The sequence below is a fragment of the Ictidomys tridecemlineatus genome, chromosome 2 (assembly GCF_052094955.1).
Source record: "Ictidomys tridecemlineatus isolate mIctTri1 chromosome 2, mIctTri1.hap1, whole genome shotgun sequence".
Taxonomy (NCBI): Eukaryota; Metazoa; Chordata; class Mammalia; order Rodentia; family Sciuridae; genus Ictidomys; species Ictidomys tridecemlineatus.
Window position 1 is genome coordinate 3,390,343 of NC_135478.1, and position 13,936 is coordinate 3,404,278.

The 13,936-nt window shown below is 59.5% G+C and overlaps 1 protein-coding gene across 7 annotated transcripts in view; it reads left to right on the plus strand.

Annotated features, from left to right (window-relative positions):
* Nucleotides 1-13,936, plus strand: part of Catsperd (catsper channel auxiliary subunit delta) — a 41,927-nt gene that overhangs the window by 21,552 nt on the left and 6,439 nt on the right. For 6 of the 7 annotated variants that reach the window (XM_078034230.1, XM_078034214.1, XM_078034219.1 and 3 more), the window contains 7 exons: nt 1,312-1,394; nt 2,549-2,725; nt 4,491-4,604; nt 5,763-5,855; nt 6,519-6,577; nt 9,095-9,173; nt 9,288-9,340. In XM_078034230.1, the coding sequence (XP_077890356.1) occupies nt 1,312-1,394; nt 2,549-2,725; nt 4,491-4,604; nt 5,763-5,855; nt 6,519-6,577; nt 9,095-9,173; nt 9,288-9,340 (658 nt within the window). Of the gene's footprint in view, nt 1-1,311; nt 1,395-2,548; nt 2,726-4,490; nt 4,605-5,762; nt 5,856-6,518; nt 6,578-9,094; nt 9,174-9,287; nt 9,341-12,513; nt 13,811-13,936 lie in introns of those variants that run through there. The other variant, XM_078034234.1, reaches the window with a different exon arrangement.

Genomic DNA, 13,936 nt, shown 5'->3' on the forward strand with positions numbered 1-13,936 from the left:
GCTCCATCCTCAGCACCACATACCAACACAGATGTTGTGTCCGCCGAGAACTAAAAAATAAATATTAAAAATTCTCTCTCTCTCTCTCTCTCACTCTCTCTCCATCTCTCACACTCTCTAAAAAAAAAAGAAAGAAAAAAAAGAAATCCAGGGCTGGGGTTGGGGCTCAGCGGTAGAGCGCCTTCCTAGCATGTGTGAGGCCCTGGGTTCGATCCTCAGCACCACATAAAAAAATAAATAAATGAAATAAAGGTCTATCAACAACCTAAAACATATATTTATTTTAAAAAAACCCAACGGTACATGGTGCTTTTCTTTTTTTCTGTTTTTGTTTTTTTCCCCCAGGACTGGAACAAATGGAGCCCCGGCTTCGCACATGCCAGACATAGAGCCCCATCAGCCCTGGTTAGCTGTTATTCAAGATCGGGTTTCGCAAGGTCGCCAAGGCTGGCCTCTAACGTGCCATCCTCCTGCCTTGGTCTCCCAAGGAGCTGGGATTACACCCACACCATCCAATTTCCTTCCTTTTTTTTTTTTTTTTTTTTAAGAGAGAGAGAGAGAATTTTTTAACATTTATTTTTTAGTTTTCAGCGGACACAACATCTTTGTATGTGGTGCTAAGGATCGAACCCGGGCCGCACGCATGCCAGGCGAGCGCGCTACCGCTTGAGCCACATCCCCAGCCCCTCCTTCCTTTTTTTAATACTTATGTTTTAGGTGTAGATGGACACAACACAATGTCTTTATTTTTATGTGATGCCAAGGATGGAACCCAGGTCCTGCCCGTGCTAGGCGAGCGCTCTACCGCTGAGCCACAATCCCAGCCCCCAATTTCCTTCCTTTTTAAGGCCAAATAATATTCCATTGTATGGCTGGACCACATTTCCTTCATTTTTTCGTCAATAGACTTTGGGTTGTTCCAAGTCTTGGGTTTTGTAAATCAGGCTGCAGCGGATGTGAAAGTAGGGAAATGCCAGTCGAAGCCTAAGGGGGGCTGTCTGTGGCTGGTGGAGAGCGCTTGCCTAGCCTGCAGGAAGCCTGGGTCATCCCCAGCACTGCAAAAAAACCCCAAAAAAACCACCCTAGTGAGACACAGCCCACACTCATTATTCGATGGCTGTGATCAGGAAAAAGGACAGAAGGAAAAAGGCAGGAGCCCAGCTTGTGCCTGTTACCTAAAGCCACGTGTGGGCTCCAGAGGTGTCTGTGGGGTGGCTGCCGTGGGTCACCGGGAGGGTGCTCGCTGCAACACTCAGAGCAAGGCCATGAGGCCGCCAGAGACCACCACCCGGGTCTGCCTGTCTGTCCTAGATGAGCACACGCTGGCCGTGCTGACCAAGGAGGACGCTCTGTACTTCGGGAGTCTGGAATTCCTGTCCAACTCCATCATCCAGGTGGGTGACAGTCGAGTGGCCACAGCCCCTCCCCCTCCTCTGCTCGCCCTCGGGACGGGGAGGCCAGAGGCCAGCTCCTCGGGGCTATTAAAATAGCAGCAGCGGGAGGCCAGACCCGAGCACCTAAGGAGCAGCAGAGCCGGCCCCCTGCGTCTGTGGGTGTGGGAGACGCTGGACTTGGGTTTAAAGTCAGCCGATGCACGTTGATGCACACGTGTGTGTATGGAAAGACACGTGTGCAGGGGAGGTGTGTGCACCGCGGCTTGTTCATGTGTGTGCTTGCTGAGCTGCGTGCTCCGATGTGTGTATTCAGTGGGCGACAGGCCAGCGTCATTGGCTGTCCACCACCTCGGCCGTCCATTTTCCTTTGTGTCAGAAACACTCAAAATCCTCCTTACTGGCACTGTGTGTGTGTGTGTGTGTGTGTGTGTGTGTGCGTGTGTGTGCGTGTGTGCGTGTGCATGTGTGTGTGTGTGGTGCTGGGGTGGACCCAGGGCCTTGTGCCTGCTGGGCGAGCCCCCTGCCCACCGAGCCCCAGCCCCTCCCTGCTCGCACTTTTGAACCCTCCTCCCACCCACCTGCACTCCCAGCCCCTGCCTAGGCTCTGTCCCCTGTCCCCCTGTGAGGTCCCCTTCAGTCCCGGCTGTCACCTTGCCCAGAGTCCTCAGTGAGCCCTTTGGGGAAGTCACTTCTGCTGCCCCATCTGACAGGTGGAGAAGCAGGGTCCACGGCCCGTCCACCAGGGCCACAGAGGCGCTGGCCTGGGGCCTCCCAGTGCCTTGCCCGGCAGCCCTCCCCCACTGCCGTGTCTCCCGTGCTCCCCTCTGTCCCCCCAGGCTTCCCAGAAGTTCCTGGTGGCGACTACAGTGAGTTAATTGGGTGAAGCACAAATGTGAGGACCATTTCTCTGAGGTCCCCATGGTGGCATCGGGGCTGTGGTGTCCTGGGGACAAATTCTTGTAGCTGCCTTTGACTCTCCCGAGAGGCTGGTGCCCTGTGGCCAGGCGAGACTCCTGGCCACCTCCCACGAGGCCCCCCAGGCTGGGAGCCAGAGAGCAGCTCGCCGTGGGACCCAAGGCTTTGCTTTGGGGGGGCGTCTTTAGTTGGGAGCCACAGGATAAGGCCGCGTCTCACCGCAGGCCTGGCTCCCCTAGCTGCCCGAGGGCTCCGTCTGGTTCCCAGAGGCGGTGCTGATGTTCTCCGGGGTGGGGATGCTGGACATCCTGACGCCGCTTCCCGACGCCGCCTTCCCCACCTTCGACATGCAGAAGTGCGCGCTCAACGTCCAGGCCGCCCTCATGGACCCGGTCCTCCAGGTGAAAGAGTGCAAGGTGGGAAAGATGCAGAGCTGGAGGCCACGGCCAGCAGCCCGGGAGGTCCCCGAGAGGGTTCCAGGAGGGACGGGAGCACACGTGGCGGGCCGGCTTCTGGTCAGCTGAGTCTGCCAGCCCTGCACCCCGAGTCTCCTCAGGAGCACCTCCGTGTCCCTGTCGCAGAAAGGAACAGGTGTTACTCTCATGTTTTCCTTTCATTCTTTATTTTTTATTTTTGCAGCGCTATCCCTATGTTAAGTTTTTTAAATTAATATTTTTTTAAAAAGAGAGAATTTTTTAATATTTATTTTTTAGTTCTCGGTGGACACAACATCTTTATTTTATTTGTATGTGGTGCTGAGGATCGAACCCAGCGCCCCGCGCATGCCAGGCGAGCGCGCTACCGCTGGAGCCACATCCCCAGCCCCCAAATTTAATATTTTTGATAATATTTTTGTGGGATCCGGGATTGAACCCAGGGGTGAGCTACACCCCCAGACCTTTTTGTTTTTATTTTAAGGCAGAGCCTCACTAAGTGCTGAGGCTGGCCTTGAAGTTGTGGTCCTCCTGCCTCAGCCTCCTACTTGCTGGCCCGCAGGCCGTGTCCTTCCCCAGCTCTCCTGCACCTGTTCCACTGGGTGAGCAGCTGCTCTCCTGACAAAATGATCCTGGCTAAAAGCACGAAGCAGTCCTTCTGGCCACCCAGTGAGGGAACAGAGAGGCTCGGAGGACAACAATGGTTTACATTAGAGAGCAGGCGCCACACTGAGCGCTCACATCACCCACCACGTCCCACCAGCGCCATCAAACCCATGTCCACTGGGTCGCCTGGATCCTGCCATCAAGTTTCCCAGAAACGCTGAGGGCAGAGGAACATGTTCAGCCATCCCAGAGAGCTCTAGGCTCACCCCAACAGCCAGGGTTCCCCAGAGATATGCAGAAAGGGAACTAAAGGAATAAAGGGGACCTGTTGGTAGCAGGCGTATTAGCTGGCTTTTCGTTACCATAATGAAATACTAGAGGCAGGTTATGTTTTGGAAAAAAAAAACTGGTTTATTTATTTTTTTTTTTAAAGAGAGAGTGAGAGAGGGGAGAGAGAGAGAGAGAGAATTTTTAATATTTATTTTTTAGTTCTCGGCGGACACAACATCTTTGTTGGTATGTGGTGCTGAGGATCGAACCCGGGCCGCACGCGTGCCAGGCGAGCGCGCTACCGCTTGAGCCACATCCCCAGCCCCTGGTTTATTTTTTTGGCTTCTGGTTTGGAGGTTGGACTCCAAGTGTAGCTTGCATCAGATGGTGGCAGAGGTGTGTGGTCTCCATTTCTGTCCTGATAAAGCCACCAGGCCTCCGGTCATGGGGCTCCATCCTAATGACCTGTCCCATCTAGTCACTTCCCAGAGGCCCCACCTCTGTGCCTTGTGGGATCAGCCTTCCACCTCCTCAATACCATCGGCATTGAGCTCTGCCTGATTTCCGGGAGACAAATCATATTTGGATCATAGCAGACAGAGACCTCAAGGAGATGACCATGTCCAGTAGAGCCAGGAGGCGCAGGATCGCACATCTAGGCAGTGGCGCGCTCGAGATGCACAGGAAGCACTGCTGGGGGGCGGGGAGGGTTCCCGGGGCTGGCAGGGAGGACAGCGGCACAAGTGGAAGTCCAGGTGACCCGCCCAGCCGACCTGGGCTCCATCCCCAGGGCCCCTGCGTCAATTACCACTCACCGCCCCTTCTTTTTGGAAGTAGAGGCTTGACCCTTTCATCCTATCTTCCTGACCAGATAGAACTTCTGGAAAGCACATTAGAATCTGAAATGTACACCATTGACATGAACAGCAAACTGAATTTGTCCTTCACATTGATACCCCGGCTGGGCATGTCCCCCATTCCACTGGTGAGTGAGTCTCTGGTGCCCCTGACGGTCAGTGCTAGGCCACTGCCTTGGCAGCGCCCAGGCTGTGCCCAGACTCTGGACGGCCCTGGCGTCACCTGGGGAGAGAGGCCTCTTCAGGTGACTGTGAGACCCTCTGCAGGAGACTCCACAGCCAGCCCTCTGTGCTGAGTTTGTGGCTGACCGGGCCCTTCCCCACCCTTCACGGAGCAGCCCCAGGCGAGTCCCACCCAGGGGAGGTGCTGGGAAAGGCAGGAGGCCAGGCCCTGCACCTGGACGTGGATGCAGGAGATCAAGCTGAGGGTGGGGACCGTGTGCCTGAGGTGGCGGGAAGGTAGTGGGCCGCCTGCAGGACCCCGCTTAGCTCTGTGCGGGCTCTTGGGCTGGATGCAGGCGTCCAGCATCTGAGGGATGAACGGAGCACGAGCTGGGAGTTTTCCCTGTGGTTGGGGATCCTCAGAAGTCAGCCAGGTCTGAGCAGTGAGGCAAGTGCCACGCTTTGCCTTCAGGTGTCCTCTGTGACCTAGGGAGGACCAGCCGGGGATGGACCTCTGCCTCAGGGAGTGAAATCGGGGTGTTAGGACATGGGGGAGGGGCTGTGGAAGCTTGTGGAGTCAAGGTTACTCCAAAGAGTTTGTTCAGCTTCGCTGCAACCCGGCCACCAGTCCAGTGGTCAAGGTGGTCTCCTGGCCTTAGTCTGTGAAGGACGCCCCTCCCCAGAGTTTTTCTTTTTTTCTTTTGGAGACAAGGTCTCACTAAGTCGAGCAGGCTGGCCTCAAGCTTGTGATCCTCCTGCCTCAGCCTCCCGAGTAAGCTGGGAGGACAGAGGTGGCCCCTAAGCTAGGCGAGGCTGCCTCTTTGAGATGGCATGCGCATGACCCCTGCAAACCCAGGCCTGGGACCAGGGCTGCCTCTGCTCTCCCCAGGGGTCCCTCCCCCACCTCCTCTACGGGAAAGGCCTGGGTCGCCCAGCTGCTGCCACCTGCAGAGTGGCACTGAGGTCCAGAGAGGGTGGGTGGACGAGGGCACGCGGCGGGGCGTGGGACCAGCAGCCGCAGTTCAGGGCGAGGCTGGTCTTCTCCTGAGGAGGACGGGTCCCCTGCGCTTGCCCTGCTTGGGCTGCTGGCTCCAACAGCCGCCCCCCACCATCTCGCTCCCCAGGTGATGGTGAGCAACCCCTACTCCCTGGGGCTGCAGGCCTCCATCTACGAGGAGGCTGACAACACCTTCGAGGGCAACATCGTGTACAAACTGGTAAGTCCGTCAGGCTGGGGACCTCAGGCCTTCATGGAGGGGACCCGCCCTCCTGCTGCCCTTGCTTGCACATATAGAGGGTGAAGCATCGGGGAATTGGGGGGATGCACCCCTGCCCCTTGTTGGCAGGGGACAGGCAGCGGTCACCCACACTTGACCTCATCCCTCACATGGGAGCCTGGCAGGGAGCCTGGCAGCCAGGCAGGGCTTGAGCCCTGGGCAAGGTGAGTCAACTGAGGTATCAGGATTGGGCCACACAAGGGAGGGACTCAGCCCAGCAGTCTGGGACCCGTTGTGCGTGTGCACCCATCAGGCCTCGAGGTCACCCCTGCAGTGTGCACTGGACCCAGCACCAGGGAAGCACAGGGCAGTTTGCACGGGGCCTGCCGGTGTGACTGGCTGCAGGGAAGTCCGGTCCAGCCTGCCCCAACACACCTAGGTGACTGGGATGTGGCTGCTCCAGGGACAGACACCGCCAGGGAGTGGGTGCCCTCAGCTGGGGCAGCACCCTGGAGCTTCCAGGAGCCCGGCCCCTAAAGGCAGCCTGGCCAGGGGGCTGCGGGGCTCTGGGCTCCTCCCAGAGCCCCCTCCTCAGCTCTCCTCGTCCTGATGGGGGACATCCGGGAGCCCTGCTCCAGGTGGGGCCTTTTCCTTGGTTCCTAGGACATTGACCTCAAGCAGCAGCACCACTCGGGCAGGGCCTCCCCCAACTTCACCTCCAGGTATGTGGCCTTCTGGACAGAGGAGGGGCTCCTGCTGGCTGCAGGGTTCCCTGGGAGAGAGACTAGGCTGAGCTGGACCCCAGCTCAGGACTCCGGGTTGAGAACAATTGAAAACACTTTGCAAAGTAAACAGAATTGGCACACGCGGGGGCCGCCGTCCCGCTGAGGGTTCTCCCCAAAGAACGGAAAGCAGCGTCTCAAAGGGACGCGTGTGGCCAGCGTGGGCAGCGGTAGCTCCCCGAGCCCCGGTCCGCGCTCAGAAAGAGGGAAACCCAGAGCGCAGCAGTGGTGCTTGGTGACCTGAGCCTGGCACAGAGGGCATGCAGCGGGGTCCACTCCCGGGTCCACCACGGGCAGGCAGCGTGGGGAGCAGGCCGGGGGGCGGGGCTGCGGCCCAGGCACTGAGTGGGGCGAGGGTGGGGACGGGGTGGCTGCGTCCCTGAGCTGCGCCCGCAGACGTGTGTCCAGCCTCGAGCTATGTGGATTCTACCCCCGTGAAAAAAGAAGGACGGGGGCGGGGCCGAGCGGTGGAGGCGGGGCCGAGCGGTGGGGGCGGGGCCGAGCTGGCGGGGGCGGGGCCGAGCGGTGGGGGCGGGGCCGAGCTGGCGGGGGCGGGGCCGAGCAACCGAAAGGAGGGATCGAATAAAGGACCCTGGGGATTCCTGAGCTGCAGGGGCGTGGGGAGCCTCAGGGATGCCAGTTGTGGAGGTTCTCAAATTCATTCATCCATTAAACATTTCGTCTCAGGAAATGTGCACCCCAGGCACTTCTACCCTTAGGGGACCTGAATGACAGGGAGAGAAGCCCGAGGAGTAGTAAGAAAGAGTCGAGCAGGAGCGCGTACACCTGGAGCTCCTCGGGTGGAGGGGAAGGGTGTAAGGAAAGATGCGGCGGCTGGTCAGAGACGGATTGGACAGGAACACCCCGCAGTCCCGATTGAGGGCCCGACTGGGGGCGCAGAAGCTGGTGGCAGAGCCCGAGTCCGGGCTGGCTCAGCGGTGACACGCTGACGTCAGGGGTGGTTTTAGCAAGTGACGGCCCTGCCGGGTGTCTGCGGCCGTGGTGGACTGCCCAGGGCTGGGCGACTGCAAAGAGCAGACGACTTCTCCTGGTCCTGGAGGCCTGGAAGCCCCAGGCCAGGGTGCTGGTGTCTGGCGATGACCTTCTCACTGTGTCACCCCACGGTGGGAGGGGGCAGGCTGGAGAGCCCGGAAGCAGTCACTCATCCTGCTGAGCTAATGGCTTCTCCTCGGCCCCCACCTGGCGAAAGTGTTGCCTTGGGGACTAGGTTTCCAACACGTGAGCGTTGGGGGCACATTCAATCCACAGCAGCTAGGCGACCACCTACAAAACGGACACAGGAAGAGGTGGAAACTTGAGAGAAATTAGGCCTCCACCTGAGCAGAGGTTCTCAGCATTCAGAGATGGGTGGGTGGGTGGGTGGATGGCGGATGGGTGGGTAGATGGCGGGTGGGAGGATGGATGGGTGGGTGGGTGAGTGGATGGTGGATGAGTGGTGGATGGCGGGTGGGTGAGTGGGTGGATGGGTGGATGGTAGATGGTGGATAGATGGGTGGGTGCGTGGATAGTGGGTGGGTGGGTAGATGGTGGGTAGATGGGTGGGTGGGTGGATGGTGGGTGGGTGGGTAGATGGTGGATAGATGGGTGGATGGGTGGATAGATGGGTGGGTGGGTGGATGGCAGGTGGGTGGGTTCATGGGTGGATGGTGGGTGGGTGGGTAGATGGTGGGTGGATAGATGGTGAGTGGATGGGTAGGTGGATGGGTGGGTGGTGGTGGGTGGGTGAGTGAGTTGATGGATTAGGTGAATGGGTGGGTAGATGGTGGATAGATGGGTGGATAGATGGTGGATGGTGGGTGGGTGAGTGGGTTGATGGATGGTGGGTGGATGGGTAGGTAGATGGTGGATGCATGGGTGGATGGGTGAGTGGATGGGTGGGTAGATGGTTGGTGGATAGATGGTGGGTGGTGGGTGGGTGAGTGGGTAGGTTGATGAATGGTGGGTGGGTGAGTAGATGGTGGATGGATGGGTGGATGGGTGGGTGGATGGGTGGATGGTGGGTGGGTGGGTAAGTGGGTTGAGGGATTAGGTGGATGGGTGGTGGGTGGGAGGATGGATGGGTGGGTGGGTGAGTGGGCTGATGGATTGGGAGATGGATGGTGGGTGGATAGATGGTGGATGGTGGGTCGGTGAGTGGGTAGGTTGATAGATGGTGGGTGGGTGAGTAGATGGTGGATGGATGGGTGGATGGGTGGATGGTGGGTGGGTGGGTGAGTGGGTTGAGGGATTAGGTGGATGGGTGGTGGGTGGGAGGATGGATGGGTGGGTGGGTGGGTGGGAGGATGGATGGGTGGGTGGGTGAGTGGGTGGATGGATTGGGAGACGGATGGTGGGTGGATGGATGGTGGATGGTGGACAGGTGGTGGATTGGTAGATGACTGGTGAGGGTAGACCATGCCTCCGTGTCCACTGACAGCGCACACCCCTGCTCTACAGCATAAGGCGCCCCACGATCTCCACTTTGACTGTGGACATAGCCAACAGGGAGATTTCGTGTGTGGACATGAAGCCACAGGTAGGCCCTGACCCTTTGCCTCCGCCTCCCTGTGTGAGCATGTGCCCGGGCCATGCTCTCTGTCAGCTGCAGCCCTCCCTCCCTGACCTGCCTGTCCCTCTCTGTCCTCTGCAGTCGATGCTCATTTCTGTGGGTTGTGATCTGGAAAAGAAGATCGTTGTGCAGAAGTAAGTGTGTCAATACGCGGGTGGGGTGGCACACAGCTGGGTGGCCGCAAGGGACAGCTGCTCAAGTGGGTGTCGTGTGTGTTCGGCCATTTCCTGTTCGTCTCACATTCCCACAGTAAAATGTCAAATCATCCGCTGGCAGAGCGCTGCCTAGCATGCCTGGGGCCCGGGTCCACCCCGGTACCAACCCCAAAAAGTCGGTTAAGTAACCACCGTGGACAGGCTGAGCCAGCTTCTGCCGCGTCCCTCCCGCACTGCCTCCTCTTCCTTCTCACCGGCGTGTTCTGTGTCCCCCTTTCAGCCCCCTAATTCCTCGTTTTGATCAGAATTGCGCAGGGTCTTCAGCTTTGATCTCTTGCTAAGAATAATTTAGAAAATTTGCCTTCAGTATCCATGATCGCCCCCCGGAAACAGAGTCATGGGAACCCAAGGAAAACAGCCAAGAAACCGAGCGGGGCTCCTGGCCTCCCTGTCCCCGCAGACACTGCTGTGCTGGTGGGCAGGCCACAGCCGCTCTGGGTGGACACCTGACGCATGGCACCTGCCCATTCCTGTGGTGTAGACGCCCCAAGGTGGCCGCTGATCTCAGGCTCATGAACCCCCAGGGTCAGGTGGCTGTCTCTCGGCAGCGCAGGGTAACGACAGGCTCCATGGCAGTTCCCAGGTCTCCCCCCAACATGGAAGGGTCTGCGCAGTTGATGGATTACATACCCTGATCCTTATCTGCAGGAAATGGTTGTAAAACACCACACAGTTTGTTCCAAAAAAGTTGGGCAAAGGCTTGAACCAGCGCTTTCCAAACAAGGAAGGGAAAAGAGACGCCAGTGGCCGTGGAACACACGGACGCTGCTGCGGGGAAGGCGCCCAGCTCGCCCAGCGGGGCAGGCGCGTTAGAGCTTAGCTCTCAGCAGAGCTGGTGGGGGCGCCACGCCCACCACCCAGCTCCGCCAGAGGCTGAGGCAAGAGGATTGAAAATTGGAGGCCAGCCTGGGCAACTTGGTGAGGCCCTGTTTCCAAACAACAAGGCTGAGGTGGAGCTCAGCGGTGGAGACTTCCGGGCTGATCCCAGTTTGACCCCGTAACGCGCACCTGAGGATGGCCAGGCAGCGGGGAGTCCCGTGAGGTTGGGGTCCCATAGCTCCAGGCTCAGAGCCGCTTTTGGGGTGTACGTCTTCCAGCCATTTGCAAGCCCCGAGGACCCAGCGGCCCAGAGTGGTCACGGTGGCTTATTCCTGACAGCCTCCAGGAGGGGCCAGGCCACGTGCCCCAGAGGGGGTGAAGCCCCCCAGCGGGACGTTCTGACACAGCAGAATGTCACAGTGAAGAGAAGGAGCCAGGCCACGTCCCGTGACAGCCACCGACAGGAGGCCAGGCGGGCCACTGCGGCCCTGCCCGTCTGCGCTCCACCTGCACCCGAGGACTTCCTCCTGCCCCCGCAGGGCGCTGCCCGCGCCAAGGCCGGCCTCTGGTGGCTGTGCTGTGCCTTAACCTGAGGAGCTGCAGGGTGGGGGGCGCTGGGGAAGCGCGGCAGCAGAAGAGCCCGGTGGCAGCAGTGTTTCACTCGTCCCCCCCGAGCCACGGCAAGTGCTCTGCCAACGTAGAACCCGCCTAAAGTAAAGCCACCCAGGGCCACCAGGCTCGGGGACGCATGCCTGTGACCCCACCTGGAAGGCGGGAGGAGGCCAGTTCAGGAGGGCGCAGTGGCCAGGCACCCTGGGTCAGTCCCCAGGAGCAAAAGAGAAATGTCAGGGCCACGGTCCTCTGAGGTCAGCTCTGAAAACCTGCTTCCCAAGAGCCCGCGGGGCCTGCACAGGACAGAGCAGGGCGCTGCTGCAGGGGAGGGCGGGCTGCCTGGGGCGCGCGAGGGTCCCAACAGAACCTGGGGACAATCTGTGGGGGCAGGCACGGGAGCACTGTGCCCGGGGCGGGAGACGCAGAAATGGGTCACACAGGGACGGGCGGATGGACAGGTAGAGATGTGGGGTTTTGGGGGGAAGGGTGCTGGGAATTGAGCCCAGGAGTGCGCTACCACTGAGCCGCATCCCCAGCCCCAGCCCTTTTCAGTGTTTATTTTGACAAAGGATCTCGCTAAGTCCCTGAGGCTGACCTCAAATTTGAAATCCTCCTGCCTCAGACTCCTGAGCCCCTGGGACTACAGGCATGTGCCATCACACCCGGCCTAGAGGTGGATTCTTGAGACTTTGGGTCACCCAGGCCAACTGACAAACATACGCGCACACACACGCACACACTTTTTCTTTCTAAGTGTGTGACTGCCTCTTGCTCTTGCCTGGTTACTCTGGAAAGACTTGTCCTGCTCTGGTCAGTTTAGAGCACACAGCTACCTCTCCACGGCCACACCCAAGGCCACCCTGCTGTCCATCTTTGCCCGTTGCTGTGGCTATGATAGAACACTTGAGACTCAGTAATTTGCAAAGATAAGAGGTTAGTTTAACTCACTGCGTGAGGCCCTGCTCTGCACCTGGTGTGGCCTCGTGCTGTGCTGTGTCAGGTGGCTTGATCCGAGGCCCCCTGTCCTCACCGTGACTCACCCCTCCCAGAAGCCACACTGGTCATCAGCTCTTCAGCCAGGGCAGGTCCCTGGTGACCCCAAGGCCATACTGTGGCCCCCTGACGCTCCACCTTCACTGGAGGTTCCGTGGGGACAAAGCCCACCCCAACGCAGCAGTACCCAGCCTGCCCCGCTGGACCGCCTGAGCTGGCCACAGGCTGGTGGTGCACCTGCTGGCCAGGGGAGTGCAGACCCCAGAATCGTACCCAGGACGGAGGCCTGTGGCCGAGGCCCTCGCCCTCCGGGATCCAGCGCTGTGCTGTCCTCTCCTTGGGCGTCTCCGACTGCCCCCGCCGCCCATGGCGGCCTCTCGCTCTGCTCTCCTCTTCCGCCAGCCAGCCTGGACGGATGGAGACCAGCTCTCCAAGGCAGACGGCCAGGTGTGCGGCCGAGGCCTTGGGGCCAGGGAGGCCGTAAAGGCAAGAAACCCCCAGGAGAGGGTGGAAATCAACACTCTGGCCCAGAAGCCCGTCACAGGGGCTGGTGAGGGATTGGGTGGGGAGCAGAGGACCCCCGCAGCAGGGCCAGATGTACTCATCCAGACTGTTCCGCAGCACGTCACTGTCACTCCTGATGTCCTGCATACCTCTGTTCTCCTTAGGGGCCGCGTAGCAGCTCCATCCACTGAACCCCCTTCCCTGACACTCCATCTGGGACGTCTTTCCTACTTGAGGCTGCAGAGCTAGGCCTCACCTTTTTATCAGCTGCATGGTGTTCCTGCATGTGGCCAGTAAGCTGTCCCTGTCTTTAGGGACACCTGAGGCTGCACGTGAAGCTACAGAGCCCCCAGCCTTGTGTGCCCATCTTCACGTACCACCAGGGCGTGGGCTCTTCAAGATGAACTTTGCGGAGACTTGCTGGGTCCAGGCTTCTGTCTCAAAAAGCTGTGTCAGGGCTGGGCTGGGGCTCGGTGGCAGAGCGCTCGATTGGCACCTGTGAGGCACTGGGTCCGATCCTCAGCAGCACGTGAAAAGGTGTTGTGTCAACTACAGCTGAAACATATTAAGAAAGTAAGGCTGGACCAAAAGCACTTGAGTAGACATTTCTCCAAGGAAGACAGACGGGGCCAGCGAGCCCGAGTGCTCCGCGCCACTCGGGAGGAAGGGGCAGGTCACACCCACGAGGAGCGGCCACCTCGCACCCAGCAAGACGCTGCTGGGCTTGCCTGGTGCACGAGAGGCGCTGGGAGGACGAGGCGGGTCGGACCCTGCGCACCGTGGGCATGAGGGGACAACGGGAAGCCACTGTGGGGAGCTGGCGGCCCTCGGAGAAGGGAAGCACAGGATCCGCACACCCCGGGGCCGACCCATTGCTGGGAGCAAACCCGGAAGAACCATGTCCTCAGCAGCAGGACCCACGAGAGCCGAGGCGTGGGGCACCGTGGGTCACTCCTGCTCTCACGTGGGCGCACCCCAGGGACACTGTGCTCAGAGACGCAGCCCCAGACGCAGCAGGACGCGCGGCAGCCTCACCCCCAGGAGCTGGTGTGGCAGGGGCCGAGCTTCAGTGTGGGGAGATGGAATGTCCTGGAGAGGGCGGTGGGGACGGCCGCCCAGCCCTGTGTCTGCCCCAGGACCCTGGACTGTGCACTGGAGTCTGATCAAGACGGTAGCTCCTGTTACACGTGGGGCGGCCACATCCTAAGTGACTTGCTTTTTTTTTGGTGCCAGGGATTGGACTCAGGGACACTCAGCCGCGGAGCCCCATCCCCAGCCCTATTTCGTACTTTATTTAGAGGCAGGGTCTCACTGAGTTGTTAGGGCCTCGCTGTAGCTGAGGCTGCCTTTGAACTCATGATCCGCCTTCCTCAGCCTCCTGAACCGCTGGGATGACAGGTGTGGCCACCGCGCCCAGCCTCTAGGTGACATTTTTATGTCTTTATTTTTTGTCGATGTAGAGGACAGCGTGCCTTTATTTTATTTGTTTTTCTGCGGTGCCCAGGATGGAACCCAGAGCCTCCCACGTGCTAGGCAAGCGCTCTGCCACTGAGCGCCAGCCCAGCTGCACCCTCTAGGTGGCGAACC